The 27,156-nt window shown below is 49.9% G+C and overlaps 1 protein-coding gene across 1 annotated transcript; it reads left to right on the top strand.

Annotated features, from left to right (window-relative positions):
- Positions 1-13,246: 13,246 nt before the first annotated feature.
- On the top strand, positions 13,247-20,594 carry Zp1 (zona pellucida glycoprotein 1). The gene is made up of 12 exons (XM_028884345.2): positions 13,247-13,450; positions 14,366-14,487; positions 14,812-15,175; positions 15,267-15,410; positions 15,842-16,029; positions 16,172-16,269; positions 17,698-17,825; positions 17,937-18,126; positions 18,220-18,364; positions 19,693-19,774; positions 19,880-19,984; positions 20,161-20,594. Exons 1-12 carry the CDS (start codon positions 13,279-13,281, stop codon positions 20,301-20,303), a joined length of 1,881 nt encoding a protein of 626 aa, XP_028740178.1. The 5' UTR covers positions 13,247-13,278; the 3' UTR covers positions 20,304-20,594.
- Positions 20,595-27,156: the final 6,562 nt, after the last annotated feature.

Here is a 27,156-nt window from a genome sequence, read left to right as displayed (position 1 = left end):
ATTGCTGATCCAACATGATATTAACAGCCTCCCCCATATACTCCAGCTGTTATGAACTTGAACTGCTCTGCCATGCATTTCCTGCCATGATGGGCTGAAACGCTCTAAAACATGGACCAAAATAAGCCTTTCTTCCCTTAAGCAGTTATATCATGTATTTGGTCACAGCAATACAAACATAACTAATATGCTGCCCAACCCATATAAGCGTGGGCAATGCCATAAGGCAGTGTGGTGTGGTGGTTAGGCCAGGACCTTTGGGCCAGACTACTGTCAGGGACCAAACATGGACCATGGAAAGTACTAGCTAGGCCAGAGAACAAGCCCCTGTCCTAAACCACAAGCCCCCAAAGATAAAGAATAGGTCAGGCAGGTCAGGTAGCATAGCAACAGAACAATGGGCCCTGACCAGTGACTTTACCACCTAGCAGCCTCACGACTTGCACATATTCCTTCACCTGCACATTCACCTGCACGTACTCCTTCATCTGCATGTTCCCCTTCACCTGCACGTACAGCACGTCGTGCACCCCTTCCCTCCTTCCTGCCCCCTCTCATGCTATATAAGCCTTGCTGAGGAGAATAAAATTTGCAGCTTGATGCTGGGCGGTGGTGGCGCACTCCTTTAATCCCAGCACTCGGGAGGCAGAGGCAGTTGGATCTCTGTGAGTTCGAGGCCAGCCTGGACTACCAAGTGAGCTCCAGGAAAGGCGCAAAGCTACACAGAGAAACCCTGTCCCAAAAAAAAAAAAAAAAAAAAAAAAAATTTGCAGCTTGATCAGAACACTGTCTTGCTGTCTTCTCTCGTGTCTCCCCGTCCCTTTCATTCTCTCCCACAGGTGGGTCGCCCCATTGACACCCCACTGGCCGGGGCAGACTACCAGTATTTGGAGCTGGCCCTGCCATTCCCTAGCTATGTGACCTGGGGTGAGCAACTCCACAGCAATAAAACATGACACTTAAAAGGTCTTCCTGGGGCTGGGAAGATACCTCAGCATCTGAGTCTGGTTCCCAGCACTTGTCTGAGGAGGCTTAGAACGGCCTGTGGCTCCAGCTCCAAGGGATCCAATGCCCTCTTCGGGACTTCACAGGCACTCACATCTGCACACGGACACATACACATACACTAAAAATTAAAAATAAGTCTTCACAAGGTCTTCCTTGTGCCCAGTCCCAGCCTTAACAAGGGATAGTGTACAGCCTGCTGACTGAACTAAGAAAGAATTCCCTCTTTCCCTAATAGACATATCTCAGCACCAAGGCATGAGGCCTGCACAGCCCTCTCCCGAGTCCTCTCCCAAGAGCCTTTGTGCAGGGAGCATCCTGCATAACTCCTTGTGGCATCCATGTTAAGGGGCTTTCCTTCCAGATAAAATCCTTTCTCTTCTGACTTTTCTCAATTCTCTGTTTAATCCTGTCAGCACTCTCACGACTTGCTTCCCAGCGCTCCCTGAGGATGCCTTATTGCTAAATAAAAAACTTTCTAAGTCCTAATAAAGTTACAAAAACAAACCAAAGAATTCCCTGGAAAGAAGCTCTGAGGCACTTTCTACAGATGTGAAGGGCACATACTGTCTTCTTGTCCCAGCAGGCCTTGTGGGGTCCTGGCTGATTGTGTGTGGCAAAAAGGCAGCTTCTACATGTGTCCTCAGAGCCAAGCTCCTCCAGCCTCTATGGAAGGGGTATCTGGAAAGAATGTCAACATGTCTCATGCCTCATGCTTCTTACCCTAGAGTCTTGGGAACTGATTTAACATCAGCCACTCCAAGAGGAAGAGACTGTGAAGTCTGCCAGAGCAATGGGGGTCCTGGGGACCATGGTCACTGGCTGGGAGTAACAGGCAGAAGGCCTGATTGGCCAGGAGTCCTGCTTGGCCTGAGACTAGGAGGAGAAAGACCAGTCAAAAGGGGATTAGGCCAGCCCAGGGGACAGGAGGCAGTCAGCCCTCCCCAAGAGCAAGTGTGAATGAATGGCAGTGACGGAAGCTTTAGGAAGGAGCTACCATAACACAGACCAAAGCTCCCCCAGGCCGGGGGAAGACCCGCTCTGCAAAATGTTTTACCACACAAGCATGAAGACCTAAGTTTGATTTCCCAGAATCCACATGAGAAGCCAGACACAGCAGCACACACCTGTAGTCCCAGCGCTGGAGAAGTAGGGACAGGCAGGTCTCTGGAGCTCACTGGCCCTCCAGCCTAGCCAAACTGGGGAGCTCCAGGTTCATTTGAGAGGCACCATCTCAGAAGACAAATATGGTATGCATTCGCTTACATGTGGATATTAGCTAGTACACATCAATGATAACCAAGACAAAACACATAAAACCACAGAGGGTAGGTATAGAGCAAGGGACTAGAGGGGACAGAAAGAAGAAGGAAGTAGGGAGCTGGGGAGATGGCTCCTCTGTGGGTAGGAGTACTTGCTCTACAAGTATGAGGACCTGGGTGTGAATCCTCAGCACCATGTAAAAAGCCGAGTGTGTGGATCTCTGTGAGTTCAAGGCTAGCCTGATCTATAGAACCAGTTCCAGGACATCCAGGACTATACAAAGAAACCCTGTCTCGAAAAACCATTAAAAAAAAAAAAAAAAATATATATATATAATATATATATATAATATATATATATATATATAATAAACTATAGCCAGGTGTGGTTGCGCATACCTGTAACCCCGGCACTGAGAGGCAGAGACAAGTCCTGAGAGTTCTCTGGCCAACAAGCCTAAGCTGAGCCCTTGGGCTTCTGGTTCAGTGAAAGACCCTGTCTCGAGGTATGAAAGAGGAAGGTACCCAGTGTGCTGCTGCTCAGGCCTCCACCTCTACATGCACAGGCATGCTCATCTACACACTCAAGTGCATGCACCATGTATACATATATTACCCCATCACACACACACACACACACACACACACACACACACACACACACCTGTAATCCTCAGCCCTGGATAAACCCAAGTGCCTTACCTGCTAGGGTGTCTGACCCAGGAGAACTTGGGTGTGGCCTGGGAATCTGCATTTGTCAAGTACAGGGAGGGGCTGTTGCTTCTGGACAGGGGACCACACAAACCACATAAAGGACTAAGCCACTGTGGCAAGAATGTGGGGCTGCAAAGCCTGTGTGCCAGCAGCATGTTAGACAAAGCCACTTCTCTCTGGGCCAAGTAAGTGCTTGGTCCCAGCCTGGCCCAGAGGAAGGACATGATGGGCAGCCACTGTGGTTGTCTCTTGGTGTTGTCAAGATGTGGCACATCAGTGGGACTCAGCCTGCCTGGTGGCATGGTGACAGATCAACTGGAAAGAGCGGCCTAAGTCAGAGGCCTTTTGACCTGAGGGGCAGGATTGGTTTTGCAGATCCATGTTGGCCTAGTTTCCCTATGGCCTTCAGCCCCACCACATGCCCAGATCCATGTCTGTGATCCATGACACCTGGAAAAGATATTTCCCACCCTCCCACCCACTACCCTGCCCACCACACAGCCACAGGTCCTGGTCCCTGAATGCAGCCCTTCTTCATGGCGTCCAGCTCGGTGTTACAGGAGTAACAGGAGCAGGGCCAGCGGGGTCCCAGCACCCTCCTTTGCCATGCAGAATTAGTCTGTGGCTTCCTAGTGCATGGCTCCTGGAGAGCTGTGTGTGAGGTATAGTCCAAATACCTAGTAGGGGCATCCAAGACTCCTCCGAATCTAGCACTGTGTCCCCCCGGCCCCTGTGTCCTGTTCTCCACACTCAACTACCCTGCTCTTCTCCCTGCCTCTGTCTTTGCCTGGATCTTGCTGCCTGGAATGCCCACCCATGCTTTCACCTTCTGAAAACACCCTGTGCTTGATACTCACAGTGGGGAAAAGAGCAGCCCCCCAGCAGGGCTAAGTTCCCTCCCTCGGGTCCTGCATTAAGAACTTCCTTTCTGGCCACTTTTAAAGAAATCGCCCAAAGAGGAAGTGAGATGCAGTCAGGAAACCCTAAATCTTCTAGCCCTAGCTCAGCAGGCCCTGGAGGCACCCACACGCCACAGAGGAGTGGCCTGTAGGATTCTACATGACATCTTGTGGGAGACTGGCAGGGGGCACCCAGAAGCTCAACCATTGAAAGAGACCACCCCCTCACATGGCCAGGACCGCACTCATCCCTCTCCCTTCTCCACCTCTCCTTAGTCCTGTCCATCAGCAGTGAGCGTCTGTCATCACCCTTGCTGGCTCTGTACACACCAGGCCATTCCCAGGTCCTTGCTCTTGATTCTTGTCCCCTGCTCTGGAACACCAGCTCTCTCCTCTCCACCCCATCTCTTGGTGTACTCCTAATCACCCTTCAAGGCCCTGCACAAAACCTTGCCTTCTCTGGGACATCTTTGCTTACCCCTTTAGAGAAACAGATCCCAGCTCTCCTCTGTCCTCCCCAAGCTTCCCTCACTTTATGCAGCCACCCTTGTCCTCCATGGTCACTCTTTATCCGCAGTCGCGCCCCACCCTCATGATGCACACTATGAGAGGCTGTTCTTATGCTTACTCCTAGGCCCTAAAGCAGAGAAGGGGGCATGTGAGAGTCCCATGCGATGTCTGCTGAACAGACAAACCTCCAGCGATGGAATCTGTGCACAGACAGACCCAAAGGCCCCCACCAGACCTCGCAGTGGCCCACATTCCCTCCATTTGGTGGGCCTGCGTCCACCCTGCAGGGCCTGCTACATCTCTGCCTGCTGTGTGTGATGAGTTCAGCCTCGGAAACTCTTACAGGACAGACAGCAAGATGGCAGAGTAGATGGGACTCAGTTGGCAGAGTGCTTGCCTAGCAGGCCTGAGGTCCTGGGTGCCATCGCTAACACTGCACACACCCAGCACGGCATTGCATGCCTGTCATCCCCGCACTTGGGAGGTGGAGGCAGGAGGATCAGTGTTAGCTACATAAAGAGTTTAAAGCCAGCCTTAGGGAAAAGGGAGGAGGAGAAGGAGGAGAAAGAGGAAAAGTAGCCAGGCCCGGGCTCACCCTCTACCTGCCCCCTGCCCACATACACTTTAATCCTCACCAGAACAACAGCCATATATTAGTTGCCTAGTGATGTCAGAACAAATTCTCACACACTTGGGGTCTTTCAACAGTAGATATTCTTCTCATGTAAACTGGAAGCCAGAGAAGTCTGAAGTGGAGGTGTCAGAAGGGCCCCATGGCTGCCATAGCTGGACTCTCCCAGCCATCCTCCTCTAGAATCCTCCTCCTCTAGAATCCTCCTCCTGCCACTGGTTTGTGCTGAATAAGCAGAGAAGATGAAGGGCTCAGATGCTCAAATCTCATCACAGCATCCCAGTTATGTTCATTTGTTATTGTTGGTTTGTTGAGACAGGATCTCATGTAGCCCAGGTTGCCCTCAAACTGAGCTCTTGATGCGCCTCCTACCTCACAAAGGCTGGGATGATAAGCATCCACACCATGCCTCATTCTTAGTCTCATTTTACAGGTTAGGAAACGGAGAGATGGCCCAGTGGTTAAGAACAAGTACTGGGGCGGTGGTGGCGCACGCCTTTAATCCCAGCACTCGGAAGGCAGAGGCAGGCGGATCTCTGTGAGTTCGAGGCCAACCTGGTCTACAGAGTGAGTTCCAGGACAGGCACCAAAGCTACATGGAGAAACCCTGTCTCGAAAAACCAAAAAAGAAAAAAGAGAGAGAGAGAAAGAAAGAAAGAAAGAAAGAAAGAAAAAAGAAAAAAGAAAGAAAGAAAGAAAGAAAGAAAAAGAAAAAAGAAAGAAAGAAAAAAGGACAAGTATTGATTTCTCGAGGACCCACCTTTGATTCCAGCATCATGTCAGGAGGCTCACTCCCACTGACTGGCAACTCCAGCTCCGTGGAATCCAGCACCCTCTGCTGGGTCTGCAGGCACCACACTCACACTCACAAATCCACACAAACACATACCTCTGCACACAATTAAAACATAAGAATAAGCCAGGCGGTGGTGGCGCACGCCTTTAATCCCAGCACTCGGGAGGCAGAGGCAGGCGGATCTCTGTGAGTTCGAGGCCAGCCTGGTCTCCAAAGTGAGCTCCAGGAAAGGCGCAAAGCTACACAGAGAAACCCTGTCTCAAAAAACCAAAAAAAAAACAAAAAAAAAAAATAAGAATAAAAGAGAAAAAGAGCGAACTACATCCCGGGTCTGGTAGCAAGCTCATTTAATCCCAGCACTTGGAAGGCAAAGGCAGGCAGACCTCTGAATTTGAGGCCAGCCTGGATGACATGGTGAGTTCAAGGACAGCTAGGGCTATGTAGTGAGATCCTGACTCAAATAAAAAATAAAAACTACAGGTTACAATGTCTGCTGCCAAGCCTGACAAGCTGAGTTCAATTCCTAGGACCCTCATAGTAGAAGAGAACTGATGCCCAGAAGGTGTTCTCTAACCTCCACATGTGTGCCGTGGCACACACACAAAATTAATTAATGAATTAGTTACCTCATTAATTAAGGAAGACAGGTATAGTGTCAGACTCCTGTAATCCCAACACTTGGAGACCACAGTAGGAGGAACATCACAAATGAGGGGCTAACCTGGGCTATGCAGCCAGTTTCAGCCAAGTCAGGGGTACAGAGTGAGACCCTGTTTCAAAAAAACAAAAATACATAAATACAAATAAATAAATTCTTTTAGTGAGACCTGGGCATTTTGGCTCATACCTGTAATCGCAGCCCTGGAGAGGCTGAGATAGAAAAAGCCTGAGTTCAAGGCCAGTCAGTCTATAACGGAATAAAGAAAAACTCTCCGTAGCAACCCTATGAACCAAGCACGGTCACTCTCCCCATTTACGGAGGAGGGAAGCAAGTCGAAGAGCAGGTAAGAGACACCTCCACAACCTCCAGTTGGCGAGTTGAGCAGCTGGATCCCTGGTGCCCAGGAGCACCTTACAAGGCTGTGGAACTGTAACATGGATGGTTTGGCGCCATTTTCTCAAAGGCATCTGTGTGAGTCTGCTTTTCATGGCTGTGACATCTGAAAAAAAGTCAACTCATGAGGAGCAAGGTTTTGCATTTTACCTCACTGTTCAGGCCTACCAATCTGTGGTTCATCACTCCTTTGTCTTGGGACTGATGTGAGGCAGATCACTGTGACAGCAAAATGACTCACCTCATGAAGCCAAGAGGCAGAGAGAGAACAGAGACTGGCGTCCCGATGTCCTTTTCAAGGTCACACATAACTCCCTTCTACTATAGCCACCCTCCTAAGGGCTCTAGTACCTCCCGACAGTGCCACAGGCTGGCGACCAAGCCTTTGGCACCTGTCCTCTGAAGGGCATTTAAGATCCAAACAAACAACATCTGCCAGGGCAGGGGGCCAGCTGTCCTTTCTTCTGCTTCCTGTTTCCCTGGGCCCACAGTTAGAAAACACCTCTCTGTGTGGCACTCAATTCCACCCCAGCCATTACCGTTCTCGTTCTCTTTTTGTCCAGAGAGAAGAGCAAGGCGGTCCCGTGACCTCCCTCTCGGCACTCTGCTCATGTGTGGCAGTGAACGCCAGACAAAATCCAGGAAGACAGTAGATGAAGGAGGGCCACTGGGGCCAGAGGACCCCATGCATTGATCCCCCCCACACACACTCCATACTTAAGACAAAAAATGTCCCAGGAAGAGCAGAATGTGTGCACAATCTCTCAGCATCTACTTCTAAGATCCTTGACGATTGCTACAGCCCTGGTAACTTTCTGTAGAGAAACCTAGCAGCCGCTATTTAAACCCAGTGACATGAGGGACCGGATGTGATCTGGCCAGTGTCCTTATAAAGCAGGAAACCGGGACACAAAAGTGGTCATGAGGCACCACACACACAGAGGAGGTGCTAAGTGAGAGCATAGCAAGAAGTTGAGCAACTACAGACCCAGGAGAGGGGCCTCAGAAGAAACCAGACCGGCCACATCTTCCCCCTGGACTTGCAGCCTTTCAAACTGTGAGAAAAAAACTACCTCACTTGAGCAGCCGGGGTTTGGTGTTTTATTACAGCAGCCAGGCTGACTAAAATCGCCAGAAATGTGTAATCTAATTCCCGAGTCTAATCGTGGAAAACACCAGGCAAATCCATACAGCCAAGTAGCTGGTCCAAAAGCCAAGGGTATGAATGACAAGGAAGACAGGTGGACTGTCCCCATCAGAGAAGGCACTCCTGATCCTGGATGAATCCCAGACTAGGAAACACTGTCTGTTGCTATAAAAGTCTTTATCAGGATTGGGGGAGAGGGCTCCATTGTTAAAATATGCCTGGCAAGCTCAAGGATCTGAGTTCAATCCTGAGAACCCAAGTCAAAAATCCAGGCATGCTCGTGAGCACTAGGAACCCCAGTGTTGGGGAGGCCGAGACAAGCAGGGGCCTAGGGTTCAGTCAGCCTGGGTGACATGGTGATTCCCAGGCTAGAGAGAGACTGTATCTCAAAATGCAGGGTAGGAGGCTCCCTAGAATGACACCAAGATCAATCTCCGGTCTCCATGTGTACTGGGGCCTCACGCACGCTAGACAGGCAGTCTACCATCTCCACAGCATTCCCACCATTGGAGCACCGACTCTTGCTATTTGTTGTTGTTGTTCTGGTTGGTTGGCTTCTTGAGACAGGCTCTCTCTGTGTAACTCTCTCTCTGGTTATCCTGAAATTCACTATGAAGAACTGGCCTTGAGCTCATAGAGATCTGCCTGCCTCCACCTCTGGAGTGCTGAGATTAAAAGTGTGTACCACTTTGCTTGCTTGGTTCCAAGCCCCTACTCTTGAAATCAATTTTTCTTTACATGTATCTGTATGTGACAGTGTATACACACACAGACCACACACACACACACACACACACACACACACACACACACACTCACTCACTCACATGGGTTTTTATCAGAGCAGATGTTGCATGATAAAGTTTATAGATTAGACAAATGAGCTTCAACCAGTGCTGATTTCCTCGTTTGGATCAGTTTACTGTAGATACATCCATTGAAAAGAAAATGTGCACTGAAGTCATTAGAGGTGTTCTGTACAGCCTGAAGAGTGGTCTATGACAGACAGCTGTGCTCTTGGTTTTGAATGAGTGAATTTAAGTGTAAAGTGAAAGAATAAACAATGAGGAGCAGGTGAAGAGCAGCAACAGACAACAAAAACCATCAAGTCGGGCGCTCAGAGCATCAGCTAGAGATGACTGCAGTAACCCAAACAAGAGAGAGAATGTGCAAACAGTAACAACATCAATCCCCGGCTTGCAGCCTTCCAGCGGGAAACCTGAAGAAACCCCATGAGGCAGGCAGCTGGAGTTCCCAACTGACAGAGCCCCAGGCAGCACTCAGAAGCCCCACCTGGTTGAAACTTCCAAAGACAGAATGAAGCAGCAGTGGATACCTACCATCAAAGCCAGCACTTACAGCCGTGCAGCTGGAACCAGCTGTGGGGCCCTGCTGAACAGTCGTCAGTGGGCAGAGCGCACTACTCAGTGCGTCAGCCTTCTCTTTCTCACAGCAGGCATTTTCATGCTATGGGATAAGCCGTGGGAGCCTCAGCTGGAAATGGTTTACAGTCTAGCTAGCCTTCAGGGTACACTGTTTTTATTCCTGGGCTGTTTGCTGTTTTCCTTTCTCCTTGTTCGAGTTTGGGGACCAGCCTAACCTAGGTCAGGGAATTTTGGAGGACACTTGACATAAACGTGTTTGGGTCTGAAATGGGGAAAGGGCAAGCCCACTTCCAGAGCCAGCTTCTCAGTGAGCTCAACCAGTACAGCATGTGACAATTTACCAGCATAATTAATGTCCATAACAAGAATTAAAGAAGAATCCATTTGCACACCTCCATAGCACAGAAGGAAATGTTCGTGTACTGTGGGAGAAGGCTACATGGAAGTTCTCCTCTGTGAGCTTGCAAAGCCGGAGATTTTTTTTAAGTGACCAGTTTACAACTGGGGACGCGGCTCATGGCAGACTGCTTGCCTTGCACCAAAACAATAAAAACAAAACATCATTCTTCTAGAAAAGCCTACTTTTCTGGCTGCTTTTCCCTCTCTGCCTCATCTTCTCTCCACCCCCGTCCTTTCCTACCAAGCCATTAATGTGTGTGTGGTTTGAGGTGTTGGATTGCTTTGTATTTGTTTATTGTTTGTGGGTGGTTTTTTTTTTTGGGGGGGGTGTATGTGTGGTTTGTTTGGTCATTATTGTTTGACACAGAGTCTTACATTACCCGGGCTAGTCTCAAATTTGTTATATAACAGAAGGTGACCTTGAAATCCTGATCCCCCTGCCTCCACTTTTAAAAAAGTGCTGGGGTTACAGATGTATGCCACCACCTCCAGTTTATTTTGTGCTGGGCATTGAACCCAGAACCTCAGGCAAGCACTCAGTCCTATGCACCCATCTTCTTTTTGAGCTTGGAAATGTTTCTTTTTCCTTAATTTCTTCTTTTTTTTAAGATTTATTTATTTAATAACACACCTGATGCCCACTGAGGTCAGAAGAGAGTGTTGGATCCGCTGGAATTGGAGGTACAGGTGGCTGTGAACCATGTGGGTCCTGAGAACTGAATCCAGGTCTTCTGCAAGAGCAACAAGACAGTCATCTCTCCTGCCCGAGACCCTATTCTTGAAGTCAACTCCCCTTCAAAAGCACTCACTTCCAGGAGCTTCATTCCGCCCCACCCCACTCCAGGTGAATGCCCCTCCCTACTCTGCTTAAATAGCCTCTCACCCCAGCTTCCTCCAGCACAGTGTGGCCACCAGAGCTGTGCATTAAGTCATTCATTAAGTCATTGCCGCATATAATTCAACACACTCGTTATGGGACTCCGAATCTTCTTGCTCACCCTGCCAGATAAGCACAACTTATCTGCAATTCCCAAAGGAGAAGCCAGAGGCTTGGGAAAAAATGACATGCCCTGGCCAGGTGGCGGTGGCACTCAGGAGGCAGAGGCAGATGGATCTCTGTGAGTTTAAAGCCAGCCTGGTCTACAGAGCGAGATCCAGGACAGGCTCCAAAGCTACACAGAGAAACCCTGTCTCAAAAAACAAAAAAACAAAAAAAAAAAAAAATTGACATGCCCAGGTCACAGGTGGGAAGCCATCACAGCTAGATTGCAGCCAGCCTGTAAGTACTAATCACATGCTCTCTGCAGCACAAGGAAACTGGGAACACTAATGACCCATGTTACTAGCCTTCACTGAGCTCAGACTCTGACAGGCTTTACGTGACTTAGTACCCTGAAGTGAGGATACAGTCCCTCAGAGGATGTGGGGAAAGTGAGGAGCTGGCCCAGCCTTGATACCCACCTGTCCATTCTTGTGTATTCATAGATGTTATCTCTTACAATTGCTGAACAGAAAACCAAGAAGACATTAATTAGGTGACTGACAATCCCTCACCACTTTCCCTATGATAATTGCCTTCTAAAGACACCAAGTATTTATTACTGTCAATAATCCTGGGAGATACATCTCCTGAGTTTTCCCAAATGACTATCTAGGAAGTCACATTTACCCCATTATCTATTCTTATTAGCTTATTTACTATGTTTAAGCACCTCTTATCTGAAATGCTTGGGACTAGAAATTTGTGTGTGTGTGTGTGTGTGTGTTTACTCATGTATGAGTAGAGACCAGAGGAAGACATCTGCTACCCCGCTGTCTTAGTTTGGTTTCTGCTACTGTAATAAACACCATGACGGAAAGCAAACTGGGGAAGAGAAGGTTTATTTCATTTTACAACAGGTCACAGTTCATCACTGAGGGAAGTCAGGACAGGAAGAAACCATGGAAGAATACTGCTTACTAGCTTACTCCCCATATCTCACTCACCTTACCTTTTTTGTATAACCCAGGACTCCCTGCCCAGGGGTAGCACCACCCACATTGGCCTGGACCCTCCTACATCAATATCAGCAATCAAGAAAATTCCCCTACAGGCCAATCTGATGGGGCATCTTTTCCGCTGAGGTTTCCTCTTCCCAGATAACTCTTACTTGTTTCAAGTGGCAAAAAAAAAAAAAAAAAAAGGAACCAACAAACCTGTTTGATCACTGTATGCTGTAATCCCTTGGGAAACTGAATCTGGAGCCAGGCTATCAGCCAGAAAGCACCAGCAATCCTTTTATCTCTGGTCCCAAAAGCAATGGGATTACAAACACCTGGCTTTTTACACAGGTGCTGAGGATTTGAACTCGGGTCCTCACACTTAAACAGCAAGCACTCTCATTCACTAAGTGCCTCCCTAGCCCCCCCCCCTATTATTTAATCATTTAATTCTTTTTGTAATGTTTGCATATTCACAATGAAATCTCCTGGGGATAGCATCCTAAACAGAACGTTCATTTATGTCCCATCTACGTTTTATGCACATAGCCTGGAGGTATTCTTAATGGTGGAGGCTTTGTTTGTTGTTGTTTTTGAGACTAGGTCTCCCTCTGCAGTCCAGGCTGGCCTCAAACTCAAGATTCTCATGCTACAGGCTCCCAGGTGCTGGGACTACAGGCATGTACCAATATGTGGACCTAGCAACCAGAATGTAATTTATACCACAGTGTGTGTGTGTGTGTGTGTGTGTGTGTGTGTGTGTGTGTGTGTGTTGACTGTGACCCACCACACGGTCAAGAACAGATTTCCACTTTTGTCGTCATACTTGTGTTGAGAACATTTCAGACACTCTTGCATTTGGAATGTCACATTTTCAAACAGAGGATGCCCACCTGTGCTAGCTAACGATTAACTGGCCTAATCCCAGAGAACCCTCAAAGGTGCTACCACTTGTCTGATTGCTCAGCACCCACCACCCTGCACACTTTGAGCTCTTCCAGGAGCTGGGGTTGGATGGAGGCAGGAAGTAACTTTGCGTTCAGTTCCCAGGGTCCTGAGACCCAGGGCAGGAAGAAGGTGACCCTGGAGGACTGCCTAGGCAGGAAGCTCCCACACCCATGAGAGACTTTGGAGGCACCCAGCCAGTAGACTAAGGCATTCAGGAATGTAGCTGCTGTCCCATAGCCTGTCTGCAACTGCTTGGTTAGAAATCCCTGGGCAGTCCCAGCTGCCACAGAAAACTGGGTGAGGGGTCAAGTGCAGCTTTTCTGAAGATCTCTGATAGACCCAGGATGGAAGGTGCCTTCGGCTGCCTCGGGGGAAAGAGTTTCTCCATAGCCCCTTGTAGGCTAAGTGGCTGCTCCCCCAGGTGGATCTCCTTTGCCCGCAGAGGCTGCCACTTTCTGTCTGATCCATATAAGAGCCTGCCCCCCACCACCAGCTGATAGGGCAGCTCTGGGAGTTGCTGTGGGTGTCTGTTGGCAGGAGCTTCCATCATGGCCTGGGGTTACTTTGTGGCCCTGCTTCTGCTGGTGGTAGCTCCCCTGAGATTGGGTCAACATTTACACCCCAAGCCTGGCCTTGGATACAGCTATGACTGTGGGGTGCACGGCATGCAGCTGCTGGTGTTCCCCAGGCCCAACCAGACTATCCGATTCAAGGTGGTAGGTAAGTGAAGGAAGAGGCCTGTCCCAACTTCCATCCCCAGTCCCAAGCCCAGCCTGCTGCAAGAGAGAACTAGACCTCTTCCCTGGAGCAAGAGCAGGAAGAGTAGAGACCACTCAGAGGACTGCAACAGCCAGCCTCCTGCCCAGTCACCACCCAGAGTGACCACAAGAGCAGAATTTCCCCGTCTCCTGTGCATAGGGATCACCTGTGAGAAAGATGGGTTCTGACTCAAAACTGCTGGGCTCTGAATTTCCAGTCTTATCTTGTGGCTGCAAAATTCTGGGCCCGCAGACCACTCTCTGATTTAGAGAGCCCTAAGGAATGCGATTTAATGTAGAGGACAGGTGTGGGACATTCTGTGTGACAACTTGAATCTGCAGCTTCAGAGTCACATCTGCAAAGTGGCGAAAGATGAAACCCACCCCCACTTGCCCTGTGCACTGAAAGGGAAAGGTGAGGGACAGTCCATGGTGGGGTTGGCGCCCGCTCTTCTGAGCTAACCAAGTGAGTGAGCATCTAGCAGGGTCCCCAAGTGACTGCAAGAGCTGGTTAATAGGACAAACAAGCTTGGTTCTTTTCCTCTCCCCCATTCTACCCCTTATTGTATGTGCCTAAGAAAGTTCTGGCTCCTGGGGACTTCCAGATGCCTCAGCCAAGATCTGAGGATAACTAAACTCAGACTATAAGGTGTTCAGTCTGCCTGAAACCCTCTGAATACTCTTCACCCCAGCTACAAAGAACCAGTGACCCCTTAACCCCCTGCAGAAGTGAAAACCAGAAAGGGAAAGACACTTGTCTAAGGCCATACAGCCAAGCTAGCGAGCAAAACTAGCTAGGTCTTGAAACAAGCCTGCCTCTGTCCAGATTTTTAGAGGCTCTCCAGCACCTAACGTCCTCCCCCCTCCCCCTCCCCAGACGAATTTGGGAACCGGTTTGAGGTGAATAACTGTTCTATCTGCTACCACTGGGTCGTCTCTGAGCCCCAGGAGCCTGCAGTGTTCTCAGCTAACTACAAAGGCTGCCACGTGCTGGAGAAGGTAAGGACAGAGTCGTCACACAAGTGAGGACAGAGGGAGCTTGTCCTCACAGTTCCTCGTGGCCAGAGAAGAATAGGGCCTCCGATGGGCCGCCGGGGAGAGGGTAGGTGACAGACTAGGTCCTGAGACATGTCACAAATCGGCTCCCTCTCTGTCAGAGGTGCTCAGTCCCCATTGATACCACAGCCACCCCAGGGGGCAACCACTCCAGGGCTGGTGTACAGGTTAACATCCGGGCTGCATGCTCTGGCCTCTAGCCCAGCGCTCACCTGAAGTGTCATGTGACCCACTCTCAGCTGCTCGCTAAGGTCCTCTCCCCTGCAGGATGGGCGGTTCCACCTGAGGGTGTTCCTGCAAGCTGTACTGCCCAATGGCCATGTGGATATAGCACAAGATGTCACTTTGGTCTGTCCCAAAACAGACCATACTGGGACTCCAGACCCTTACCTGGCTCCACCCACCACACCTCGACCTTTTACACCTCATACTCTTACTCCCCACCCCAATTCTGGCCACACCTTGGCTGGGTCTGGCCACACTCTTCTCAGCACATTGTACCCAGAGCACAGTTTCATCCATCCAACTCCTGCTCCACCGTCCCCGGGACTGGGACCTGCCGGAACCACTGTGCCTCATCCCCAGTGGGGCACCTTGGGACCCTCAGAATTGACTAAGCTGGATTCTGTAGGTATGTGGGAGTTCTCTGTGTGCACATGCCTGTGTCTGGGGCCTCTGGGCTCTAAGCAATCATTTCCTTACTGCTCTGTCACCAACCCTAGGTACCCATCTGCCCCAGGAGCAGTGTCAGGTAGCCTCTGGGCACATCCCCTGCATGGTAAATAGTAGTTCCAAGGAAGCCTGTCAGCAGGCTGGCTGCTGCTATGACAACACCAGAGAAGTGCCCTGTTACTATGGCAACACAGGTACACTCTCTCATCCCAAGCATGCTCCTCTGGATCCTGGCAATGGCTGGGGAAGTCTCCCCTCCATCTAGCTGAACTGCAGGCAGTCTAAGAGAGCCCAGCTCCCAGCATGCAGACACCTAGCCAGAAGAGCACCTGCCCCAGGGAACTGTTAGGTTCCTCCTTACAGACCCTGACCTTCAGATCTCCAACGTTTGTGTTAGATAAGTCACCGTTCTGTAGCCTTCATCAGCCCTTTGCTCCATCAGCTCCTTCGGGCATTTGCTTAGGCCAACACTGGGAAGAAGGGCGTTCAGGTCCCTTGGCTCCTGGCTAATGATTAAATAGTATTCAATATTGATTGTCACCCACGCGGCCCATCCCCTGTCTCTGCACTGGAGAGACAGAGTCCCACTGTTGTGATCTGCCTCTTGGATCTGCTTTTGTCCTAGCCACTCTTCAGTGTTTCAGAAGTGGCTACTTCACCCTGGTCATGTCCCAAGAAACAGCCTTGACACACAAGGTCATCCTGAACAGTGTCCACCTGGCCTATGCCCCCAGTGGATGCCTCCCTACCCAGAAGACAAGTGCTTTCGTGGTCTTCCATGTCCCTCTCGCCCTCTGTGGAACGACAATGCAGGTAGGAGCGGAATTTGAGCTAGAAGTGAGTCCTACCTCTTGAGGGGCCTCACCTGCTAGCTACTCCTCCGTCTTCAGTTAGGGGTAGGCTGCAGGCTGGAAATGAGTCCCATCCCTAGGGGGTCTTACTATCACCTCCTCAGGTGGTTGGTGAGCAGCTCATCTATGAGAATCAGCTGTTATCTAACATTGATGTCCAAAAGGGGCCACAAGGTTCCATCACTCGGGACAGTGTCTTCCGGTAAGTAGTAGCTGGGCTACAAGCCTGGTTTTGAGGGGTGCAGGAGAACTCAGCACAGATTTGGAGGCAACTGGGACAAATCCCAACCCTGGTATTGCCTAGCTGTGTGACCCTAAATGAGCTAATATATCTCTTGGAGCCTCCCCTACCATGTGAATAAGAGACTAAGTACTTTGTGCACATCTGTATATGCAGCCCAGGTAGAGCCAACAGCAGCTCTCCTCTCCCAAAGAGCCCTGCCTTTGATCTCTTAAGAACTAAGCTTTCAGCAATTGAAGGCATCCCTTTCAGGCCCCAGGAAGGAGCTGTGGTTGTTGCCACCAGATTGACACCATAGATGAGGCGACTGTACCTCAGTGTGAAGCATCTGAGGGTGTGGTGGGGGGAAGAGCTGGGAACGGAACCCTAGAGGGAGAGAGGCCTCCTGGACCTGTTAGCTCAGGGGCCACAACCATCCCAGCTGCCTAGGGTGGCAGTTAGGGGTGACCCCAAGGGAGCCTGCCCTTGTTACACCTGGCTTTGAGCTTTCAGGGCAAGGCAGCAAGCTCCAGCCAGTGTTTGCCAGTGAGAGCCAGGACATCAGCCATGGGCTGTCCAGGGCCTGTGCTTGGGGCCCTTTTCTTTTCTCCCCGACTCTATCTGCCACGGGGTTAGGGTGTGAGACTTGGTGTCAGAGCACAAAGGTCTTTTGCTTCAGCACAAAGTACTTATGGTCCAGAGATGGGGGCACGAGTCTGTAACATGCTTTAAGCTTTTGGACGCAAGTGCTTGAGGCGGCCAGTTTCAGCACAGCCTTGGGGGCTTTGGAGGAGGGGGAGCAGAGAAGTGCAGGGGAGCAGCTGGAGTCTGTCAGGGTTAGACTAGAGGGGTACAAGGCAGCAGAGGGTGAGGCTTGACAGTTGGTGCAGTAACTACAGCGGTACAACACACCATCAGCGGGCAGTGGGCATGCAACCCTGGAGGCATGGATCGGTGACCACGTGTCCCTCAGGCTACCGAGGGAGACAGTAGACATCGGTAGGCTTCCTTCAAAGACACAGTCCTGTGGCCTCACACCTCTCAATGGTGCAAAGGGGATAAAGGTGGCTTAGTCGTTAAACGGCTTGCTCCTGGCTCCACCATCCAGGTCTTCCTGCCAGGTTTCAAAGACCTCGAGTGCCAGGACAGAGCCCTGTTGTCTTGATACTGTGGTACCTGGCACTTAGAGTAGGGCCTGGTATAGCCAGCTCAGGCTGTCCTGTGCAGACCAGGAGGGCAGAAGGGCAGGCAGGGTGAACAGTGATATCCACAGGCCCCAGCGATGCCTACGGAAGCATCTCTACACTCTGCAGAGGATGCTGTCCGTTGCATCCCTTACTGGGATGTGGTTGATTAAACAGGGTGCTCTGATAATGTGGCCTCCCCCAACCTCTCGCTCTTGGACTTCAGGCTTCATGTTCGCTGTATCTTCAATGCTAGTGACTTCCTGCCCATCCAGGCATCGATCTTCTCACCCCAACCACCTGCCCCTGTGACCCAGTCTGGACCCCTGCGGCTGGAGCTGAGGATTGCCAAGGGTATGGCCCCCCTCCCTCACCCTCACCCCCACCCCACCCACTGCTTCCTCCTGCCTTGAATGCCTTGATGCACACAGTCCGCCCTAGGCTCAGGAGCCCCTCTCTCCACAGATAAGACTTTCAGCTCCTACTATCAGGAGAGCGACTATCCCCTGGTGAGACTGCTCCAGGAACCAGTCCATGTGGAGGTCCACCTCCTACAGAGAGCCGACCCCAGTCTGGTCCTGGTGCTGCACCAGTGCTGGGCCACTCCCACTGTCAGCCCCTTCCAGCAGCCCCAGTGGCCCATCCTGTCCGATGGGTGAGTGGCAGCAGGTGACTAAGTGGCACCCCAGGAGGGCTTCCTGCTGGCCACACCCCCCTAAAGAGGCTTCTGGACTTCTCTTTGCTCCAGGTGTCCCTTCAAGGGTGACAACTACAGGACACAATTGGTGTCCGTGGACAGGGCAGAGCTGCCTTTCTGGTCTCACTACCAGCGCTTCACCATCGCCACTTTCGCTCTGCTGGACTCCAGCTCCCAGAATGCCCTGAGGGGACTGGTAGGAAGCCCTTGCGTTCCTCACGCCCCACCCACCTGTTGAGTGGCAGTTAGCTGGTCACCACATCCAGCACCCTGCAAGCTAATGGATCCCAGCATGGGGGCGGGGGGGGGGGGGGGGTAGAGCTGGCTTCCACCAAGTACTGTGGACAATTGCAAGGGGTAGGAGGCAGGGTCTTTGGAGAGATGACTCATAAACAACTTGAGAGAAGGGAGAAGTAGCTGACGAGATGGTTCAGCAGGTAAAGGAGGTTATTGCCATGGCGATCCCTGGATGGAGCCGCACTGTGGAAGGAGAGAACCGACTCCCAGAATTTTCTCTGACCTTCACACGTGTGCGGGGCATGCACATTGCCCCACACATGCAAGCACACACAAGACGAACGTTAGAGGGAAACACGGAGTGTGGCTACAATCAGCCCTCAATCTGAACGCCAGCTGCGGTATTCTCGCGTGGCCCCACTTCTGATTCTCAAAGTGATAATGGGTTTCTTGTTCCTCTGCTTTGGTTTATAACATAGCAACTTTTCCAAAAGATAAGAAAGAGGTGTTTAAACCTTAGGTTTTCCTGTATGGTGTACAAATGACATTGTCGGTGACGCTAGGACAGTCCCACCCTTGCTTGATGGCACATCCTATTCATCACACGCTGTTCACAGATCTGTCATGTGCAAATCACTGCCCTTAACTCGTCGGGTGTGGACTGGTCCCACTGGCAGGCAGAGCTGAGGGTGACTCAGGGTGGCATCTCTCCCATCTTGCCTGGGTGCTGCCTCCTGAGCCAAGAGGCACTGACCTGCTACATGAAGGCACAGTGCCATGGCTGAGGTCTCCTGGTGCTACCCTCTGGTCACCTCCCCTGGGCTCTGTCTCCTGGAAGCAGTGGTACCGTGTCTTCCCCCTCTGCCTCCAGGTATTGTCTTCAGAGGTAAAGAGGAGATAACAGACATATGGTGTTTGGCTCTGTGGCCAAACCTCACCTCCTGTTAGCTGGGTAGGTGGGAAGAAAACATCTTGCCTTCCAACAGTCCTGCTCCTAGGGGCAGAGGGCAAGCAGAAAACTGCAGCTCTCTTGAACGCAACAGTTCCTGCCTGCAGGGAATGTCTTCTACTGCAGGTCTGGGTTCTCAGAAAGAGGAAGATCTGGACTCCAAGTTGGGAACAACACAGTTTGCATCCCCACCAAAACGGAGCAGCTGTGGTCTTCGTCTGCTTGCCCATGTCTCTCCCTGCACTCACACAGTCCTGCACCTGAATCCCTCAATCCTGTCTCTGCTGCCAGCCCAGTTGCACAAAACTAGCCCACCTCTTGACTGTTTCTCTTTCTAGGTCTATTTCTTCTGTAGTGCCTCTGTCTGCTACCCTGAGGGGCCCGAGACATGCTCTACTATCTGTGACTCTGGAACGGCAAGTGAGTCTGGGTGGGGATGTTATTTGTTCTTTGATGCAACCTTAGGCCTGGGGCTGACTCTCGGCCACCAGGAGCTGCAAGTCAGACAGCTTTTCTCCTCGGCAGGGCGCCGGCGATCCTCTGGTTACAACAGCACCATCCAGGCCTTGGACATCGTGAGTTCTCCAGGAGCAGTGGGCTTTGAGGATGCTGCTAAACTCGAGCCTTCAGGTAGCAGGGTTTGGGGGTGCCCCAAGGGCCATGGCCTCCTCTCTAAAAATACTGATGAAACAGGGAAGCTCAGAGGTGGCGTAACTCCATGAGATGAGGAACTAAGCAAAGATAGCCCAGCCCCTTATCTGCCGACAGACAGCTCCAGGTGGATCCTCTCCACCCTTCTCTGACAGGCTCCAGCAGCAACTCCAGTTCAAGACCCCTGTTCTGGGTGTTCCTCCTCCTGCTGGCCATCACCCTGGTCCTGGGGACTGGTGCCTTTGTGGGTCTGAGCTGGGTCTGGGTCCAGAAACTCCGGGAAGACACCAGATGTTAAATGGGCTTAATAAACCACTGTTTGAAAACTACTGAACGCAGATGTAGGGAACTTATTTATGAAACCTGATGTGTGTCTTATCCAAGGGTGTGTGTGTTTGAGGGGGAACAGGGTCTTACTCTACAGCCTAGACTGTTTTTAAACTCAGTGATTCTTCTGCCTCAGAGTGCTGGGATTCACAGGGGTGAGCTACATGAGAAACTTGTTCCTTGGAGTCAGATACGTTCTTTCAGAGTCCTGACCCACCGCCTCACTACACAATCATGTACCCTATAACATTTCATTCAACAGCCTGCCACCTAGAAGACAGTGTCTCTGTAAACTTGTAACAGAGGTGAGAAGCTCCTGTCACTTCTGATGCCACAGCACCAGTGAGATGTAGTGTCACAGATAGGCACAAGCTTGTGCTGAGTGTACACTAGTGGACCATATCCACAACTGTGCCCACAGTACACAATAGTTGATTCTAACAGAGGACTGTTAACTGGCTGACACATTTCCTATATTTTTGACCAGTTTTTTTTACCTCTTAACTTTTTTTTAATTACTGTACATGTGGGGTGCACACGTGGAGGACAGAGGACAACTTTGTGGAGTCAGTTCCCCCTTCCACCTTTACAAGGTTCTGGAGAGTGAGCTCAGGTCATCAGGCTTGCACAGCAAGTGTCTGAGTCCTTTCTCTGGCTTTTGCTGTTTTAGAGTGTACTCCTGTTTACAAAAATTGACTGTAAAACTGGCCACTGTTCCACTAATTGTAGCATCCCACATCTCATGTTTACTACATTCTTGACTGAACCAAAAGGCTGAAGGGAAGCTGGGCATAGTGGTCCATGTCTTTAATCCCAACACTTGGGAGGCAGATTTTTTTGTTTTTGTTTTTTTGAGACAAAGTTTCTCTGTGAAACAGTCCTGGCTGTCCTGGATCTCACTCTGTAGAGCAGGCTGGCCTCGAACTCACAGAGATCCTCCTGCCTCTGCCTCCTGAGTGCTAGGATTAAAGGTGTGCACCGCCACCCGGCAGTAGGCAGATTTTTATGAGTTTGAGGCCAGCTTGGTCTACAAGAGTTCCAGGACAGCCAAGACTCATAGATCCTGTCTCAAAAAGCTAAAAAGATTACACGGAATGATTGGTACAATTTGTTTTATTACCGGGGGAGAGGTGCACATATGTGGGAGTCGGATGACACTATGGGGTCAGTCCTCTCCTCTGACCTTTAAATAGGCAGGTGCAAGGGATGGAACTCCGCTTGTCAGGCTTGCAGAGCATTTTTACAGGCTGAGCCTCAGTATCTCATACAATGGGGACATCTGATGCTGTCCTCAAAGCAAATCCTAACAGCGCTAACATATGCCACAGCCTGGCATTACTCTCTCCCAGGTCAGGGTCTGGGAGAGTGCCTCTAAGCAAGGGAAGGTGGTCTTTCGGACAGGACAGCACACGAAGAGGTAGGGCAGGGTCAAAGCCTGGCAGTCAGTTAAAGGCAGCAGCAGGGAGTTGATGAGCTGGCACGAGCCTGTCCAGATGTGGGTATCTTCAGAACACCTGAAAGGTTGCCTTCATGACAAGAGGAAGCCAGAGGTCCCAGGGACAAAAGCATCAAACCTGAACTATTCAATCACAATGCATCAACCAACCAGGCAACCCAAGGAGGCAGGATTGTGGAGGCCCACAAAGGTTTCCTAGTGAGATCTGAGCTTGCTTTACCCAGCAGGGCTGCATTAGAGGATTGCTTGACCATGTGCATGGTTACCAGGTGATTGGAAGGGTCTGCACTTGGCTGAGCTGGGGAGAAGTCTTTGCTCCGCCCCTTGGCATTCCTATCAATAGCCCTTTAGAAGTGACAGAAGGGGCCTCCCGAGGCTATTCTGTTTGTTTCTCTCCCCTCTAGCCTTCTACCTCTATATTTCTTTCTTTTCTTTTTTTTTTTTTTTTAAGATTTATTTATTTAGCCCTCTGAATAGGTGAGACAGTCGATTGGCTTGATCTGTTTGGGAGGCATCTAGGCAGTGGTACCAGGTCCTGGGCTCGTTGCATGAGTTAGCTGTTTGAAACCTGGGACTTATGCAGGGATGCTTAGCTCAATCTGGGAGGAGGGGACTGGACCTGCCTGGACTGAGTCTATCAGGTCGATCCAGTCCTTGGGGAGACCTTGATCTGGAGGAGGTGGAATGGGGGGTGCGCTGGGGGAAGGGGAGGGGGCAGGAAAGGAGAGAACAAGAGAATCTGTGGCTATTATGTACAACTGAATAGTATTGTAAAATAAAAAAAAAAGAAAAGAAAAGAGATTTATTTATTATGTATACAGTGAGTGTTCTGTCTGCAGGCCAGAAGAGGGAGCCAGATCTCATTGTAGATGGTTGTGAGCCACCATGTGGTTGCTGGGAATTGAACTCAGGACCTCTGGAAGAACAGCTAGTGCTCTTAACCTCTGAGCCATCTCTCTAGCCCCCTACCTCTATATTTCTACCTAATGTTCTTATCCCTCTCAAGAGTTCCCTGTCATAATAATGTGGGAGCTGGTCTCCCACACAGGATACACTGCTGACTCCCAGCCTCCAAAACTAGCACAAGCAGAAATAGCTGGCAACATTGGAGATTAACAAGTTGGCCTTGACCCTGCCTGCCACTTAGGGGTCGCCACCAGAGGGGCTAGGACCAGGCTATGTTCCAGAATGTCATGTTGATCTGGGCTGGGAGGGAGGCGGGCTCAGCAAGGGGTACAAGAATCTGGAAATATAGTCATCTCTGGGCCTCTGGCAGGGCATGAGAGTAACTGTAACAAAGGTAACTAATCAGTGGCTCTTATTTGACACAAGTTCCTTCTCCACTCACGGCTCTGGCCTACTCTATCAGTCTTTAAGTTTCAGTCAAACGTGAAGTCCAAGTCTGACTCCAAGAGCATCTCTGCTTGTCCCTGGCCACGTGGACATTTTCGCTTGTTAAATGAGTCTCGTTGTCTAGCTCGTAGGAGTAACTGTTTAAACCAGGTGAGGAGGGCACCTAGAATCATGTATGACACCAGTTAGCACTTTCAGGATGTTAGCCACTGACTGGAATTTTTCGTCCTCACACCCCAGTCTAATGCTTACCCAGCTTTTTTGGACTTGTTTTTAGTTTTGTTTGGGTATGATGTAAACTGCACAGGCCAAGATGCAGGGCTGGAAAAACTGCTGCCTTCAGGTTTTTCTAGAAGAGGCAGGACACCACCAAGGCAGGAGACCCAGACACCAGCCACACAGTGAACTTCCTTCTTGGGCTGCCTCCCAGCTGTGGCTAGCGATGGCATCCAGGTACAGAGAGGTGTAGGATATATTCGTGAAGACCAGCATGGCTGGGTTAGAAAGCTGACTCCACTAACTCTTCCTCCTGAGGTGGCCCTAGGATTGACATCCATGCTGCTTAAATAAAGCATTAGCCTACAGGTGCCAACTGGAGTCACTTGGCCACTCTCAAGTTTAAAAAAATTTAAATGCCTTGCATCACTCTTTGCTTTTCTATTTTAAGGTTGTGTGTATGCCTGGAGGGTGAGCATGAGCATGCCATGGCATACATGTGCAAGTCAGAACAACTGTTCTCTACCTTCCCATGGATTCCGGGATCAAATCCAGGTTGTCAGACTTGCACAGCCAACACTTTACCCACCGAGCCATGTTGCTGACTCCTCTTGTTTCTTTGAGATAATCACATCATTTCCCTCTTTCCTCTTCCAACCCTGCCTATATACACCCTCCTTGCTCTTTCAAATTCATAGCCTTGTGTGTGTACATTCCTAAATATATAAATACAGCCTGCTCAGTCCTTATGTATAATGTGTATGTGTGGAGAGCTAAACCAGCATCATCCCTAACTACATTCTAAGTATTCATCCTCATATTCATTCCTTTGTTTGAGACAGGGTCTGATATAACGCAGACTGATCTGATGACCCTGAACTTCTGATCCTCGTGGTGGGATTACAGTCATGTGTCACCATGCTGGTTTTACTCAGTTCTGGGTGCAAAAAAGCGCTTTCCCAGCTGACTGATCTATGTCCCCAGCCCTAGTGCCCCATTTTGTATCATTTTTAAACATCTGTGTTGTCTAGCTTTCTGTTGAATGAGGTCACATCTAATCTATTGAAGGAAACCAAGCCCAGCACTTCAGGTACTAAGTACTGAACACAGTTACATAAGCATGGACTTCTTTGTGCACTGCTTTCTAGGTAGAACTCCTGAGTCAGACAGAAGCCACATCCAGTATGCCTGTGGGCTGAGACTATATGGGGACCTGTTCTCCCTGCCCCTCCAGATCATTCTAGATTTTTGCCCATCTGAGCAGTAGAAGCAGCCACTATTGTCTTAAATAAATTTTTTAAAATTTATTTAACTTTTACTTGATGTACATTGGTGTGAAGGTGTCAGATCCCCCTGGACTGGCGTTAGACAGTTGTGAGCTGCCATGTGGGTGCTGGGAATTGAACCGGGTCCTCTGGAAGATCAGCCAGTGCTCTTAACCGCTGAGCCGTCCCTCCAGCCTCTGGTTCTGTTGTTAGAAGCTATACCTTTTCATAGCTGCTTGCATCTTATAGCCTGCTGGGTCTTTCCTCTCCGTTTCTTCCTTGTACACAGAGCATTCACAAACCCAAGGGGCAACCTCCTTACTTCCAGCAACTGGCCATGGGCTTTTCATGTTTCATCTCTCTGAGGAAATCACATAGCCATAGATTTTCCGCTCACATTTTTATCTTTGGATATGGCAAAGACCTTCCCCTGTATAACCATAAACACACCCATTTGCCCTTTGGGGCTGTTAACTTGAGAATACTAATGGTTGCCCTTACTTTCAAATTACACAAGCATGTGATTTTTGATAGGGAACTCTGTAATGATTATTGAAATGGTATATAGATTCTGTCAATACCTCTGTATCAAAGGGTTCAAGGGCAAAACCACAGTAAACATGAACAACAAAGCTCTCTGCAACACTTTCCTTTGCTCTCAATGGCAGGAAGCATTTGGTATCTCAGGAAGGTATATTCCTAGATACCCAAAATCTCACCTGAACTGTGTGCTCAGGTGAAAACAGCTCCCCTCTGGCGGTAGTGGTGCACACCTTTAATCCTGGCATGGGGCGGGGGGCCGATATGGAAAGGAGGAAGAAAGAAAAAATCCACCTGCTTCCCTGAGCAGGCACCTGAGCCTGTGGCAGGCTGAATCAGACCTCATGGGGAGGAAGGCAAGCCAGCCACCCTTCCTGACCAGAAAGCAGGGCTGCTTGTAGCTCATTAGATTTCCTCTTCTTGCTTTTGGGCCACAGCTATCAGAGACCCAAGGGGTTCCCTGCCTCTCCACACTCCCCACTAGGCACTGAGGGCAAATTATTTCCATGTGCTTTGACCTGAAGTGAGGGCTGACCAAACAGCTTAGCAGCTCAGCAGGTAAACAGATTTGCTGCCAAGGCAGCGGACCTGAGTTTGGTCTCTGGAACCCACATGGTGGCAGAGAACCAACCCCTGCAACTGTGTTCAACTTCCACACGTGTCATGATGTAAGGTAAGGGCACAAGCCACGTACACGAGATAAAAATAAAAGGAATACTTCAGAGCTGACTGCTACATCTCAAGGTATATTTCACATGTGGCTCCTATCCAGGCATTCCTGCCAGAACATTTAATGCAAAAGGGCCTTTTCTGTTCCAATAATGGGAGATACCGGACCAGTCTTTAGAAGTAAACAAAATGCCAAATTTTAAATATTTTTATATGCACTTAAGTCACTGTTGAACTAATATGAGGGGGGAAAGAAGAGAGTCATAAAGATGGAATTAAAATAAAAACAAAAAACTCTGGGAAGTAAAAACAGCTTCTATTTTGGGAACTTCTACAGAATTCTGACGATGCCGACATTCTGTCTAGATGAGTGCAGAGACCATAAATGAAGCTCAGAGCATGCCAAAGGCAGAAAAGTCTAGATGTAAGCTCCCAAGGAAGGGGACTGCAGAGGCTGGACCCAGAGTAAGGCAAGGGGGACAGACCAGTGCACTGAGGTGGGCGAAGAGGAGTGCTGCCCATCTCGGTGCTGATGGACTAAAAAACCTTTGCCCCAGTAATGAGAAGTCTAAGTCTCTCCAATGTGTGCTGTCCAAATTCTTAGTACAGGGAGTAGAGGGGCAGAGGACTCCTTCAAATTTCAGTCTTGGAAATTCTGCTTTATCTTGCCTGTTTTTGTTTGTTCGAGACAGGGTTTCTCTGAATAGCCCTGGCCGTCCTAAAACTTGCTTTGTAAACCAGGTGGGCCTCGAACTCAGATCTATGCTGAGATTAAAGGGGTGCACCACCATGAGCAGCTGGATTGATGAGCTCTAATCTCAGGCTTGCAGATGGAGAAGTTAGGTCAAACCTTAACACCACAGGTGTCAAGCACTGTAACTGTCACTGTCAATCATCACAAAGCAGGGAAGCAGTCTGTAGTTGCAGAGGGCCACCTTGTGTTCACTCCTCAAAATAGCTCAATTAATTCTCAGCCCTACCCGGTGGAAACCACAAACTCATATAGAAACTGATACAGACTCATTGTAAAAAGACAGAGCTGCGAGTCAAACCTGGGCTCGACGCCTGAGTCAATACTGTCATGACTCCCGGAGACCTGTGGAGGTCATTAGCTGCCCATTGCTACCTCAGCTTTGTCTCTGAAACTAGGCTTAAAATCCCAACTCATGGAGGCTTAGGACAAGATGCTTCTCTGAACACTCACCTACAGAACAGTGCTAGTACCACCTGCTGGCCAGGGGCACACCATGCAGGAGATCAGCCAAGATGCCAGGTTAGCTGGGAGCCACTGCACCCAAGTGACCTCCTTGGATGGTGCTTCAAGT

Source organism: Peromyscus leucopus, chromosome 1 (assembly GCF_004664715.2).
Source record: "Peromyscus leucopus breed LL Stock chromosome 1, UCI_PerLeu_2.1, whole genome shotgun sequence".
In the NCBI taxonomy this organism is placed as follows: domain Eukaryota; kingdom Metazoa; phylum Chordata; class Mammalia; order Rodentia; family Cricetidae; genus Peromyscus; species Peromyscus leucopus.
The sequence above is the reverse complement of the archived record's forward strand: the minus strand, read 5'-3'. Positions and strand labels throughout refer to the sequence as shown.

What these genes read in the sequence shown, in the direction of transcription:
- Zp1 (XM_028884345.2), top strand. Translation starts at nt 13,279, where the DNA reads ATGGCCTGGGGTTACTTTGTGGCCCTGCTTCTGCTGGTGGTAGCTCCC. An exon ending in GCTGCCACGTGCTGGAGAAG is followed by an intron (nt 14,488 to 14,811) that starts GTAAGGACAGAG and finishes TCTCCCCTGCAG; the next exon opens with GATGGGCGGTTCCACCTGAG. An exon ending in TGGCCCATCCTGTCCGATGG is followed by an intron (nt 18,127 to 18,219) that starts GTGAGTGGCAGC and finishes TCTTTGCTCCAG; the next exon opens with GTGTCCCTTCAAGGGTGACA.